General features: G+C 40.0%; 1 protein-coding gene across 1 annotated transcript in view; it reads left to right on the top strand.

Moving 5' to 3' along the window:
* The window catches only part of LOC110287789 (vomeronasal type-2 receptor 116-like), a 30,550-nt gene continuing 15,718 nt past the window's right edge, over positions 1-14,832 (top strand). Inside the window, exons 1-4 of the mRNA XM_085832551.1 lie at positions 1-271; positions 1,132-1,423; positions 1,744-2,556; positions 12,085-12,312. Of these exons, the coding sequence (XP_085688677.1) occupies positions 75-271; positions 1,132-1,423; positions 1,744-2,556; positions 12,085-12,312 (1,530 nt within the window). The 5' untranslated portion in view covers positions 1-74. The remainder of the gene's footprint in view (positions 272-1,131; positions 1,424-1,743; positions 2,557-12,084; positions 12,313-14,832) is intronic.

The raw sequence follows: 14,832 nt of genomic DNA, 5'->3' as shown, positions 1-14,832 counted from the left end.
TTGGTACCTGTTTGATTTCCTGATCTGTTTGGCACTTCACAATCAATACTGCCCAGACTCAGAACAGGAAAAATATGTTCACCTTAATTTTCCTCTTCTGGCTCCTGAACATTCCACTTCTTGTGGCTGATTTTATTTATCCGAGGTGCTTTTGGAAAATAAAGCAGAATGAAGACAAGAATAGAAACCAGGGAACAGGATGTACCTTCATGATTCAGGCAGTACAACAACCTGTGGAGAAAGAGTATTTTAGTCATATTTTGGATATACAGTAAGTGCTTTTGTGTTTTCCATGTACAGTCATCATGAATGTTTCCCAAGACTACTGAGGATGAGGAGCAAACCAAAACTATGAGTCTTTTGCAAAACAAGCAAGAACTTGAAATATTATTACATACTTAATGCTATATTATCACTTTAATTTGCAGAGTATTTTTTTCATCCGCCTCACACTTAGGAATGGAAATTTAGCAATAAAACAAATCTGGACCTGAATATGTCACATAAATACAGTTTCCATTTCTCAAGCCAATGGTATCTTATCAAAAGAATGCCCATAAATTTTCTACAATTTTACCCTAGGTGTTTAGGCAAATGGCCATAGAGTTTTCTGATGGTCCTTCCATCTCAGTATAGATTCTTGTTCATGTTTTAGGGCCATTAATATTTGAGACACACCTACCTGTGCACATTCAGCCACTTTTTAAATTTCCTTCATGTGGTCCCTGTTTATGTACAGATGCTGCATCAAAAGTTGAATGAAGATAGATGTCCACTGTGAAGTTTATATTTTTATCTATACAAATTCACTGGCTTTAACAACTTACAAATTCCAGTTCTTTACTGTCTCTTTAGAATAAGGACACGATATATGTACTTTAAGGGATCTGTTTGTGTTTTTTTTAAAGTGATGTTATTACTAATAGTGGCTCATTTATGTGAGGTGACCTTTCATAAGCATTTCAGAGTTTAATGAACTTCCAGCTTCTTTGTCATTTCAACCACATTACACAGATCATTTCAATCTTTATGGGGTAGAGAAAATGCAATCCAGTGTAGAATTGTCCTTTTATTGATTACAAATGTTATTTGTAAATTGCTGTTAATTATAAACACTATAAACTTTTACAGAACTCATACTGAAAATCACAAGTATGCTCTGGCTTTGGCTTTTTCCATATATGAAATCAACATGAACCCTGATATTTTGCCAAATATGTCGCTAATATTTGAATTTTCAGCACAAAATTGTGTCTGGGAATCTGAATTAATGAGTCTTATGCATTTGAGTTTACAAAATTTTGATATTTTCCCTAATTATATGTGTGAAGAATACACCAAATGTGCAATGGCCCTTACAAGGCTGAATTGGGCAACAACTGTGAAACTTAATACAATCCTAAACAACTTTATGTCTCAGCAGGTAAGTGTGTGTGTGCATGTGTGTGTGTGTGTGTGTGTGTGTGTGTGTGTGTGTGTGTGTGTGTGTGTTTATTGAGGCAGAGTGGGAATTCTGTCATGAAATCATATATCTCTAGTGCCAGCATGACCTTACTGGGCCTGGGCAAATATAAGTAGTTCAAGGGTATTATTCACAGACCTGATGGGGCTTCCAGATTACTTTATATGGATTATATATGAGGGATAAAATAATGGCTAGCTAAGATATCTAGAACTGTGTATAAAAATATGTTTACAAGTTCTAAGAATTCATTGTACCTTGTGCTGGTTCCTGTTTTCTAGTTCTTTCAGATTACTTATGGACCCTTTCATCCTGTCCTGAGTGATCATGAAAATTTTCCCTATCTATATCAGATGGCTTCTGACCATACATCTCTAGCCCTTGCCCTGGTATCCTTCATAATTCATTTCAGTTGGAACTGGGTAGGGTTGGTCATCTCAGACAATGATGAAGGTATCCAATTTCTCTCCTATTTGAGAAGAGAGATGGAAAAATATACAGTCTGCTTTGCCTTTGTCAACATGATTCCAGTCAACATGAATTTATACATGTCAAGAGCTGAAGTGTATTACAACCAAATCATGACATCATCCACAAATGTTGTCATCATTTATGGTGACACAGACAGTACCTTAGCTGTGAGCTTTAGAATGTGGGAATCCCTAGGTATACAGAGACTATGGATCACCACCTCACAGTGGGATGTCAGTCCTAGTATGAAACACTTTACATTTGGTAACGAATATGGGACTTTTGCTTTTGGACAACACCATAGTGAGATTTCTGGTTTTAAAATTTTTGTCCAGGCATTGAACTCTGTCAAATGCTCAGATGAGCATCTAGTAAAGCTGGAATGGATGCACTTTAACTGTGAGGTCTCAGCCTCTAAATGTAAGACACTGAAGAACTGCTCATCCAATCACTCATTGGAATGGTTAATGGTACATACTTTTGACATGGCCTTTATTGAAGGGAGTTATGACATATACAATGCTGTGTATGCTTTTGCCCACGCACTCCATCAGATAACTTTTCAAAAGTTTGATAATCTGCCCAAGGACAATGGGAAAGAACACAATTATAGCTGCAGAAAGGTAATGTTTCTACTGTTAAATCATGTTTAGTGTTATTAATGTTATAGTTGTAAGAGACTACGAATGCCCAAAACAATTGTGCTAGAAAATGCTTTCCAAAATACGAAGAATTTTTATTGAGCAAGTATATTTTTATATTAGTATAAGACTCTAATATTAAGCAAATAGACTATGAGGCATAATCTGTCCATGTAGACCTGTCATTTTGTTATTGATTACTTGGATATCATTATACATGTTCTGTTACTGAAAACATACTGAGCCCATGCTCATGAGTCTACTAAATGATGAGTTGTAGTTCGTTAGTTCTCAAGTACATTATAATCATTGTAGAGTATTGTTTTAACTGGACATCCAAACTCATGCTGTTCCCACTCTAGACTAGAAGTATCATTTTGTGCTCTGATAGTATTTACAGAGAAATTCATGTTAGAATTCAGTTCATTACATTTATGTGTAGTTATGTGTGAATGTATATTTCTCCTTTCCTATTTGTATGTTTCTATGTTTTTCTATACTTGTGTGTATATCTATATCTGTTTCTATTAATAGATATAGATGATAGATATGTATATATAGAGATATATATACATACATATATATATATAGAGAGAGAGAGAGAGAGAGAGACAGAGACAGAGACAGAGAAAGACACACGGAGAGAAACAGAGAGAGATGAGTCATTTTTTTGATATTTTTATTACATATTTTCCTCAATTACATTTCCAATGCTATCCCAAAAGTCCCCCATAGCGCCCCCCACTTCCCTACCCACCCATTCCCATTCTTTTGGCCCTGGCATTCCCCTATATTGGGGCATATAAAGTTTGCAAGTCCAATGGGCCTCTCTTTCCATTGATGGCCGACTAGGCCATCTTTCGATACATATGCAGCTAGAGACAAGAGCTCCGGGGTTCTGGTTAGTACATCATGTGGTTCCAACAATAGGGTTGCAGATCCCTTTAGCTCCTTGGGTACTTTCTCTAGCTTCTCCATTGGGAGCCCTGTGATACATCCAATAGCTGACTGTGAACATCCACTCCTGTGTTTGCTAGGCCCCGGCATCGTCTCACAAGAGACAGCTATATTTGGGTCCTTTCAGCAAAATCTTGCTAGTATATGCAATGGTGTCAGCGTTTAGAAGCTGATTATGGGATGGATCCCTGGATACAGCAGTCTCTAAATGGTCCATCCTTTCATCACAGCTACGAACTTTGTCTCTGTAACTCCTTCCCTGGGTGTTTTGTTCCCAATTCTAAGAAGGTGCACAGTGTCCACACTTTGGTCTTCATTCTTCTTGAGTTTCATGCGTTTAGCAAATTGTATCTTATATCTTGGGTATCCTAAGTTTTGGGCTAATATCCACTTATCAGTGAATACATATTGTGTGAGTTCTTTTGTGATTGTGTTACTTCACTCAAGATGATGCCCTCCAGGTCCATCCATTTGGCTATAAATTTCATAAATTCATTCTTTTTAATAGCTGAGTAGTACTCCATTGTGTAAATGTACCATAATTTCTGTATCCATTCCTCTGTTGAGGGACATCTGGGTTCATTCCAGCTTCTGGCTATTATAAATAGGGCTGCTATGAACATAGTGGAGCATGTGTCCTTTTTACCGGTTGGGACATCTTCTGGATATATGCCCAGGAGAGGTATTGCTGGATCCTCCAGTAGAACTATGTCCAATTTTCTGAGGAACCGCCAGACTGATTTCCAGAGTGGTTGTACAAGCTTGCAATCCCACCAACAATGGAGAAGTGTTCCTCTTTCTCCACATCCTCGCCAGCATCTGCTGTCACCTGGATTTTTGATCTTAGCCATTCTGACTGGTGTGAGGTGGAATCTCAGGGTTGTTTTGATTTGCATTTCCCTGATGATTAAGGATGTTGAACATTTTTTCAGGTGCTTCTCTGCCATTCGGTATTCCTCAGGTGAGAATTCTTTGTTCAGTTCTGAGCCCCATTTTTTAATGGGATTATTTGACTTTCTGGAGTCCACCTTCTTGAGTTCTTTATATATATTGGATATTAGTCCCTTGTCTGATTTAGGATAGGTGAAGATCCTTTCCCAATCTGTTGGTGGTTTTTTTGTCTTATTGATGGTGTCTTTAGCCTTGCAGAAGCTTTGTAGTTTCATGAGGTCCCACTTGTCAATTCTCGATCTTACAGCACAAGCCATTACTGTTCTCTTCAGGAATTTTTCCCCTGTGCCCATATCTTCAAGGCTTTTCCCCACTTTCTCCTCTATAAGTTTCAGTGTCTCTGGTTTTATGTGAAGTTCCTTGATCCACTTAGACTTGACCTTAGTACAAGGAGATAGGAATGGATCGATTCGCATTCTTCTACATGTTAACAACCAGTTGTGCCAGCACCATTTGTTGAAAATGCTGTCTTTCTTCCACTGGATGTTTTTAGCTCCCTTGTCGAAGATCAAGTGACCGTAGGTGTGTGGGTTCATTTCTGGGTCTTCAATTCTATTCCATTGGTCTATTTGTCTGTCACTATACCAGTACCATGCAGTTTTTATCACAATTGCTCTGTAGTAGAGCTTTAGGTCCGGCATGGTGATTCCACCAGAGGTTCTTTTATCCTTGAGAAGAGATTTTGCTATCCTAGGTTTTTTGTTATTCCAGATGAATTTGCAGATTGCACTTTCTAATTCGTTGAAGAATTGATTTGGAATTTTGATGGGGATTGCATTGAATCTGTAGATTGCTTTTGGCAAGATAGACATTTTTACAATGTTGATCCTGCCAATCCATGAGCATGGGAGATCTTTCCATCTTCTGAGATCTTCTATAATTTCTTTCTTCAGAGACTTGAAGTTTTTATTATACAGATCTTTCACTTCCTTAGTTAGAGTCACGCCAAGATATTTTATATTATTTGTGACTATTGAGAAGGGTGTTGTTTCCCTACTTTCTTTCTCAGCCTGTTTATTCTTTGTGTAGAGAAAGGCCATTGATTTGTTTGAGTTAATTTTATATCCAGCTACTTCACCGAAGCTGTTTATCAGGCTTAGGAGTTCTCTGGTGGAATTTTTAGGGTCACTTATATATACTATCATATCATCTGCAAAAAGTGCTATTTTGACTTCTTCCTTTCCAATTTGTATCCCCTTGATCTCCTTTTGTTGTCGAATTGCTCTGGCTAGGACTTCAAGTACAGTGTTGAACTGGTAGGGAGAAATTGGCAGCCTTGTCTAGCTCCTGATATTAGTGGGATTTCTTCCAGCTTCTCACCATTTACTTTGATGTTGGCTACTGGTTTGCTGTAGATTGCTTTTATCATGTTTAGGTATGGGCCTTGAATTCCTGATCTTTCCAAGACTTTTATCATGAATGGGTGTTGGATCTTGTCAAATGCTTTTTCCGCATCTAACGAGATGACCATGTGGTTTTTGTCTTTGAGTATGTTTATATACTGGATTACGTTGATGGATTTCCATATATTGAACCATCCCTGCATCCCTGGGATGAAACCTACTTGGTCAGGATGGATGCTTGTTTTGATGTGTTCTTGCATTCGGTTAGCAAGAACTTTATTGAGGATTTTTGCATCAATATTCATAAGGGATATTGGTCTGAAGTTCTCTATCTTTGTTTGGTCTTTTTGTGGTTTAGGTATCAGAGTAATTGTGGCTTCATAGAATGAGTTGGGTAGAGTACCTTCTGTTTCTATTTTGTGGAATAGTTTGTGAAGAACTGGGATTAGATCTTCTTTGAAGGTCTGATAGAACTCTGCACTAAACCCATCTAGTCCTGGGCTTTTTTTGGTTGGGAGACTATTAATGACTGCTTCTATTTCTTTGGGGGATATAGGGCTGTTTAGATCATTAACCTGATCTTGATTCAACTTTGGTACCTGGTATTTGTCTAGGAACTTCTCCATTTCATCCAGGTTCTCCAGTTTTGTTGAGTATAGCCTTTGGTAAAAGGATCTGATGGTGTTTTGGATGTCTTCAGGATCTGTTGTTATGTCTCCTTTTTCATTTCTGATTTTGTTAATTAGGATGCTTTCCCTGTGCCCTCTAATGAGTCTGGCTAAGGGTTTATCTATCTTGTTGATTTTCTCAAAGAACCAACTCCTTGATTGGTTGATTCTTTGAATAGTTTTTCTTGTTTCCACTTGGTTGATTTCGCCCCTGAGTTTGATTATTTCCTGCTGTCTACTCCTCTTGGGCGAATTTGCTTCCTTTTGTTCTAGTGCTTTTAGGTATGTTGTCAAGCTGCTAATGTGTGCTCTCTCTAGTTTCCTTTTGGAGGCACTCAGAGCTATGAGTTTTCCTCTTAGAAATGCTTTCATTGCGTCCCATAAGTTTGGGTATGTTGTGGCTTCATTTTCATTGAACTCTAAAAAGTCCTTAATTTCTTTCTTTATTCCTTCCTTGACCAAGGTATCATTGAGAAGAGTGTTGTTCAGTTTCCACGTGAAGGTTGGCTTTCTATTATTTATTTTGTTATTGAAGATCAGCCTTAGTCCATGGTGATCTGATAGGATGCATGGGACAATTTCAATATTTTTGTATCTGTTGAGGCCTGTTTTGTGACCAATTATGTGGTCAATTTTGGAGAAGGTACCATGAGGTGCTGAGAAGAAGGTATATCCTTTTGTTTTAGGATAGAATGTTCTATAGATATCTGCCAGATCATTTGATTCATAATTTCTGTTAGTTTCACTGTGTCCCTGTTTAGTGTCTGTTTCCATGATCTGTCCATTGGTGAAAGTGGTGTGTTGAAGTCTCCCACTATTATTGTATGAGGTGCAATGTGTGCTTTGAGATTTACTAAAGTTTCTTTAATGAATGTGGCTGCCTTTGTATTTGGAGCATAGATATTCAGGATTGATAGTTCCTCTTGGAGGATTTTACCTTTGATGAGTATGAAGTGTCCCTCCCTGTCTTTTTTGATGACTTTGGGTTGGAAGTCAATCTTATCAGATATTAGAATGGCTACTCCAGCTTGTTTCTTCATACCATTTGCTTGGAAAATTGTTTTCCAGCCTTTCATTCTGAGGTAGTGTCTATCTTTTTCTCTGAGATGAGTTTCCTGTATGCAGCAAAATGTTGGGTCTTGTTTGTGTAGCCAGTTTGTTAGTCTATGTCTTTTTATCGGGGAGTTGAGTCCATTGATATTAAGAGATATTAAGGAAAGGTAATTGTTGTTTCCTGTTATTTTTGTTGTTAAAGTTGGCATTCTGTTCTTGTGGCTGTTTTCTTTTAGGTTTGTTGAGGGATTACCTTCTCGTTGTTTCTAGGGCATGGTTCCTGTCCTTGTATTGGTTTTTTTTCTGTTATTATCCTTTGAAGGGCTGGATTCGTGGAGAGATAATTCGTGAATTTGGTTTTGTCGTGGAATACTTTGGTTTCTCCATATATGTTAATTGAGAGTTTGGCTGGGTATAGTAGCCTGGGCTGGAATTTGTGTTCTTTTAGTGTCTGTATAACATCCATCCAGGATCTTCTGGCTCTCATAGTCTCTGGTGAAAAATCTGGTGTAATTCTGATAGGCTTGCCTTTATATGTTACTTGGCCTTTTTCTCTTACTGCTTTTAGTATTCTATCTTTATTTAGAGCATTTGTTGTTCTGATTATTATGTGTCAGGAGGTATTTCTTTTCTGGTCCAGTCTATTTGGAGTTCTGTAGGCTTCTTGTATGTTCATGGGCATCTCTTTCTTTAGATTTGGGAAGTTTTCTTCTATAATTTTGTTGAAGATGTTTGCTGGTCCTTTGAGTTGAAAATCTTCATTCTCATCCACTCCTATTATCCGTAGGTTTGGTCTTCTCATTGTGTCCTGTATTTCTTGGATGTTTTGAGTTAGGATCTTTTTGCATTTTACATTTTCCTTGATTGTTGTGCCGATGTTCTCTATGGAATCTTCTGCACCTGAGATTCTCTCTTCCATCTTTTGTATTCTGTTGCTGATGCTGGTATCTATGGTTCCAGATTTCTTTCCTAGGGTTTCTATCTCCAGTGTTGCCTCATTTTGGGTTTTCTTTATTGTGTCTACTTCCCTTTTTAGGTCTAGTATGGTTTTGTTCATTTCCATCATCTGTTTGGATGTGTTTTCCTGTTTTTCATTAAGGACTTCTACCTGTTTGATTATGTTATCCTGTTTTTCTCTAAGGATTTGTAACTCTTTAGCAGTGTTCTCCTGCAATTCTTTAAGGGATTTTTGTGCTTCCTCTTTATTGTCTTCTACCTGTTTACCAGCGTTCCTTTGTATTTCTTTAAGTGTGTTATTATAGTCCTTCTTGAAGTCCTCTATCATCATCAGGAGATATGCTTTTAGATCCGTGTCTAGCTTTTCCGGTGTGTTGGGGTGCCCTGGACTGGGCGAAGTCGGAGTGCTGGGTTCTGATGATGATGAGTGGTCTTGGTTTCTGTTAGTAAGATTATTACGTTTACCTTTCGCCATCTGGTAATCTCTGGGGTTAGTTGTTGTCGTTGTCACTGTTTAAAGATTGGAGCAGAAGCTGTGTTCCACTCACCAGCAGTCTCAAAATCCTGTGGCTGGAGTCGTGGGTAGCTGGCGGTACCCCGGTGCTGGTCCAGCCGGAAGAGGCCTGTGGTCCTACTCAGGCCGGTTTTCTGCTTCCCTAACTAAAGCAGTCTCAGGTCCCGCGTGATTGGACTGGAGCAGAAGCTGTGTTCCACTCACCAGCAGTCTCAAAATCCTGTGGCGGGGGTCGTGGGTAGCTGGTGGGTGTCAGCCGACCCTGCGCTCTAGCTCCCCTGGTGCTGATCCGGCTGGATGAGGCCTGTGGCCCTACTCAGGCCGGTTTCTGCTTCCCTAACTAATGCAGTCTCAGGTCCCGCGCGCAATTGGATTGGAGCAGAAGCTGTGTTCCACTCTCCAGAAGTCTTAAGATCCTGTGGCGGGTGATGTGGGTAGCTGGCAAGTGTCTGCCGACCCTGCGCCCTAGCTACCCAGGTGCTTTTCTGACCGGAAGAGGCTTGTGGCCCTATGTAGGCCGGATTTCTGCCTCCCCAACCAGAGCAGTCTCGGGTCCCGCGTGATTGGACTGGAGCAGAAGCTGTGTTCCACTCACCAGCAGTCTCAAAATCCTGTGGCGGGGGTCGTGGGTAGCTGGCGGGTGTCAGCCGACCCTGCGCTCTAGCTCCCCTGGTGCTAATCCGGCCGGATGAGGCCTGTGGCCTTATTCAGGCCGGTTTCTGCTTCCCTAACTAATGCAGTCTCTGGTCCCGCGCGCAATTGGATTGGAGCAGAAGCTGTGTTCCACTCTCCAGAAGTCTTAAGATCCTGTGGCGGGTGTTGTGGGTAGCTGGCGAGTGTCAGCCGACCCTGTGCCCTAGCTACCCAGGTGCTTTTCTGACCGGAAGAGGCTTGTGGCCCTATGTAGGCCAGATTTCTCTCTTTCCAACCAGAGCAGTCTCAGGTCCCACGTGATTGGACTGGAGCAGAAGCTGTGTTCCACTCACCAGCAGTCTCAAAATCCTGTGGCGGGGGTCGTGGGTAGCTGGCGGGTGTCAGCCGACCCTGCGCTCTAGCTCCCCTGGTGCTTATCCGGCCGGATGAGGCCTTTGGCCCTACTCAGGCCGGTTTCTGCTTCCCTAACTAATGCAGTCTCAGGTCCCGCGCGCAATTGGATTGGAGCAGAAGCTGTGTTCCACTCACCAGAAGTCTTAAGATCCTGTGGCGGGTGTTGTGGGTAGCTGGCGAGTGTCTGCCGACCCTGTGCCCTAGCTTCCCAGGTGCTTTTCTGACCGGAAGAGGCTTGTGGCCCTATGTAGGCCGGATTTCTGCCTCCCCAACCAGAGCAGTCTCGGGTCCCCCGTGATTGGCCTGGAGCAGAAGCTGTGTTCCACTCACCAGCAGTCTCAAAATCCTGTGGCGGGGGTCGTGGGTAGCTGGCGGGTGTCAGCCGACCCTGCGCTCTAGCTCCCCTGGTGCTGATCCGGCCGGATGAGGCCTGTGGCCTTACTCAGGCCGGTTTCTGCTTCTGTAACTAATGCAGTCTCAGGTCCCGCGCGCAATTGGATTGGAGCAGAAGCTGTGTTCCACTCTCCAGAAGTCTTAAGATCCTGTGGCGGGTGTTGTGGGTAGCTGGCGAGTGTCAGCCGACCCTGTGCCCTAGCTACCCAGGTGCTTTTCTGACCGGAAGAGGCTTGTGGCCCTATGTAGGCCGGATTTCTCTCTTCCCAACCAGAGCAGTCTCAGGTCCCGCGTGATTGGACTGGAGCAGAAGCTGTGTTCCACTCACCAGCAGTCTCAAAATCCTGTGGCGGGGGTCGTGGGTAGCTGGCGGGTGTCAGCCGACCCTGCGCTCTAGCTCTCCTGGTGCTGATCCGGCCGGATGAGGCCTGTGGCCCTACTCAGGCCGGTTTCTGCTTCCCTAACTAATGCAGTCTCCGGTCCCGCATTGGATTGGAGCAGAAGCTGTGTTCCACTCACCAGAAGTCTTAAGATCCTGTGGCGGGTGTTGTGGGTAGCTGGCGAGTGTCTGCCGACCCTGTGCCCTAGCTTCCCAGGTGCTTTTCTGACCGGAAGAGGCTTGTGGCCCTATGCAGGCCGGATTTCTGCCTCCCCAACCAGAGCAGTCTCGGGTCCCGCTTAATTGGACTGGAGCAGAAGCTGTGTTCCACTCACCAGCAGTCTCAAAATCCTGTGGCGGGGGTCGTGGGTAGCTGGCGGGTGTCAGCCGACCCTGGGCTCTAGCTCCCCTGGTGCTGATCCGGCCGGATGAGGCCTGTGGCCTTACTCAGGCCGGTTTCTGCTTCCCTAACTAATCGAGAGATGAGTCATACATAGAAATTTTTGCCAATCTGCTCATCTATCTGTATAAGAGTTAACATAAATTTGTCTGTTTCCATTTCTTTCTTCATGGTGGATATTGTCAGGATGTATATTCTTTGTACAATTATAAATGTATGCATCTGCAAGTGCCTGGATTTTGTGTGTTTTGTGTATGTTCTTTCATTTTTGTCTGTTTGTCTATGCATGAGATCATAAATTTTTCAGTGTATCAATATCACTCTGTGTTGGGGTATCAATACTTGTCTATGTGAACCTATGAATATTCCTCTATGCATGCATTTTGTGTGTGTGTGTGTGTGTGTGTGTGTGTGTGTGTGTGTGTGTGTGTAAAACTGAATATGTGTTTTGTGTGTTTCTGTGTCTATTTGATGTTTTTGATGCATATTCTGTGTCTGTGTGTATGTGTGTTTTTACATGTGTGTTTGGATATGTATATTTATGTTTCTGTAAATAAGTGTGTGCTTGTGCTGTGTGTGTGTCTCTATATGGATGCAAGTCTCTCTGTTTCATGTGTCTGTGTTTCATACTGCAAATATATTTGATGTCTACACATATGTTTGTACTTGATTGGTAATCTCGTAGAGAACTAAAATAACAGCAACATTATAATTTTGTACATTCATTAAATTTCACTGAAATTTTCACTGGCATAGTGTTAATAAATTTGTCTTTAAGATGAAGTAAGAATATATTTTATTACTTTAAGGAAGAGACTATACTCTATATTATTCTGACTGTCTTTCAGCTGTATTCCTTTCTGAGAAAGACCCAGTTCACTAATCCTGTTGGGGACAGAGTGAATATGAACCAAAGAGACAAACTGCAGGAAGAGTATGACATTTTCTACATTTGGAATTTCCCACAGGGCCTTGGACTTAGAGTTAAAATAGGGATGTTTAGTCCCTATTTTCCAAATGGTCAACAGGTACATTTATCTGAAGATATGATAGAGTGGGCAAAAGGAAGTACACAGGTGGGTCCAGCCTAATTGTACTAATTTAAATTGAACCGTCAAGTGTGTGCATCTAAACTTCCTTGAAACTGGTGAGGTAAAATTGATTGCCATGTGAAAGACTAATCTGTGGCACCCTATAATATGTTTATTTTTTCATGTTTAAGTCACTTTTTAGTAATTCATTGAGATTTCCAACATTAATACAGTGTATTTGTATCATATCAGAACCTGTTTCATGCCCTTAATATTAACTTAACTATTTTAGAAAATAGTTTCTATTACTTCCAGTATACTGAGCAATATACTATTAGTCCAAATATTACTCTTACAGAGTGAGTTTCAATCTGATGATAAACCCTTACAAAGGATGTTCAAAGAATCTGGTTCTTTGTAAAGACATAGTAAATGCATAATATCCAAGTTACAGATTTTTATTATAGTATTTTCAAACCTGTTTAAGAACTAGTCCTAAATTTCCTACACCTCTACATAACCATACATTAACATTTTATAACAAATTTAGATACCTTATAAACTATACCTTCTCTTTTTCTGTTTCTTTTTTATGTTAGTATAGATGTTTTGTCTACATATTTATGTGTGCAAAACGTTCATGTGTAGTATATATGGATAGCAGAAGATTCATTCAAACCTCAGAGTATTTGCAAGAGCTTCATGCCACATAGTTGGTGCTGGAAATTAAACATGGGTTTTCCTCCTGAAAAGAATTGTTTTTGAGATTTTAGCCATGTCGATAGCCCTAGATCATACCTTGTAAAAGAGAATGCTCACTAAAGGAAACTTGTCTGGTCCATTCATTTCTGCATAGGCCATTCAAATAAAGAAGCCTGTGCAAGTTGCATTCTCTATATGAGGAGAAATTGGTAGTAGTAAAAATTTGCTTTTGAGAAAATTTGAAAATTAAATATCTAATATGCATATAGGTATAACATAGATATGAATTCTGATGTGATAAGTTTCAATACATCATATTCAAACTGTCCAGTTTCATTTGAAGTAATATCTCCTTTTGCTCTGATAGTATGAAATTTAAAGTTCCTATTCTTCCTCAATGTCATTAAGAATTCCATTCATAGAGGAAAGAACATAAGAGCTGAAAATGAAATTATAAAACTGCATATCCATTTAGAGGATAGTATTGAAATCTCCTGTGTGTTCTAACCAGACCTCAAATGCAATATATATATGTATATGTATATATACATATATTCTAATCTCAATGTCGAATCTTAATTAAAAATGTGAAGACATCAATGAAATATTTCAAATATTAGAATCATATATTTATGTGAAAGACTGTTGTTCAATGATATACTATACAAGGAAGTACAGAATTATTATAAGAATGGTAATAAAAAAATCAAAGAAGGGCAGGAATCACCTCTGGGTGAATACAATTAAACTCTGAAATATTTAATCACTGAGACACTGAGTCCAAAAATCACAAAGGATTTCAGTAAATTATAAAATAATTACAGACTTTCAAGTGTATATACATACATATATATATATATATATATATATATATATATATATGAAAAACAAAATGAACCAAAAGAAAAAAGTACCTCAGTGAATAATCTCACAGAGGCATGCTCCAAATTGAGGACTGAAGAAAAAGCCATAAGAAGTAGAAAATTCAAACTACAACAAAGATAAAAATAAGGAGGAAAAACGAAACTCATTGAATAAGGATGTTTGATTAAAAGATCAAATTTAAAACCAATGGGAAGGAGAGAAAGAAGAAGCCACTCTAGGTATCAACAGTATACCCATTATATTGCTGCTGTACAAATCCAAAATAGTGTGGGAAAAGTAGACATCTGTCTAGTAGACACATATAAATACAAAGTTTAAAATAGCAAATACTGAGCCTTTGAAATAAAATAGTTCTTCACAAACTTTACTTAAAATTTATTGTGGACCAAGGAGCATATATGAAAGCACAGGAGAGAACCCCTGGTATCTCTCTTGTTAACAGGAGGTTCCACCAGCTTCAATCATTTTTAAATGTAGCTTGCTCATTCATTCATTCATTCATTCATTCATTTACTTTACGTACTGATAACCATTTACTCACCTTCTTCTACTCCTATTCCTTCTCCTATTCTTCCCCTCCCTCTCATCCACTAGTCCTTCATTCTTTAGAAAAGGGGAGTGCCCCCCCCCATAGCAAAATGCTTTGGCATATTATGTAGTACAACAATTAGGCGCAGGTTCACGTTCTCTTATTGGGGCCAGAGGAAGCAGCCAAATAGGAGTAAAGTATCTCAAAGAAAGTCAGCAAAGTGAGATACAGACCCCAGTACTGCTCTTAGGAGTCCCACTGCAAAGATCAAGCTTCACAAAGGTCAAAAATGTTTAGAATGACTATGTCAGTCCCATGCATTATTTTGCTCCCAAAATCCTTCTTTCCCCTCTTCCCCTCTTGTTCAGGATTCCCCAAGCTCAACCTATCTTGGGTGTGTATCTCTGCATCTGCTTCCTTCAGTTGCTGAGTGATGCCTCTCTCATCAT

The sequence above is a fragment of the Mus caroli genome, unplaced genomic scaffold, assembly GCF_978045245.1.
Source record: "Mus caroli unplaced genomic scaffold, Mus_caroli_1 scaffold_18, whole genome shotgun sequence".
Lineage (NCBI taxonomy): Eukaryota > Metazoa > Chordata > Mammalia > Rodentia > Muridae > Mus > Mus caroli.
The sequence above is the reverse complement of the archived record's forward strand: the minus strand, read 5'-3'. Positions and strand labels throughout refer to the sequence as shown.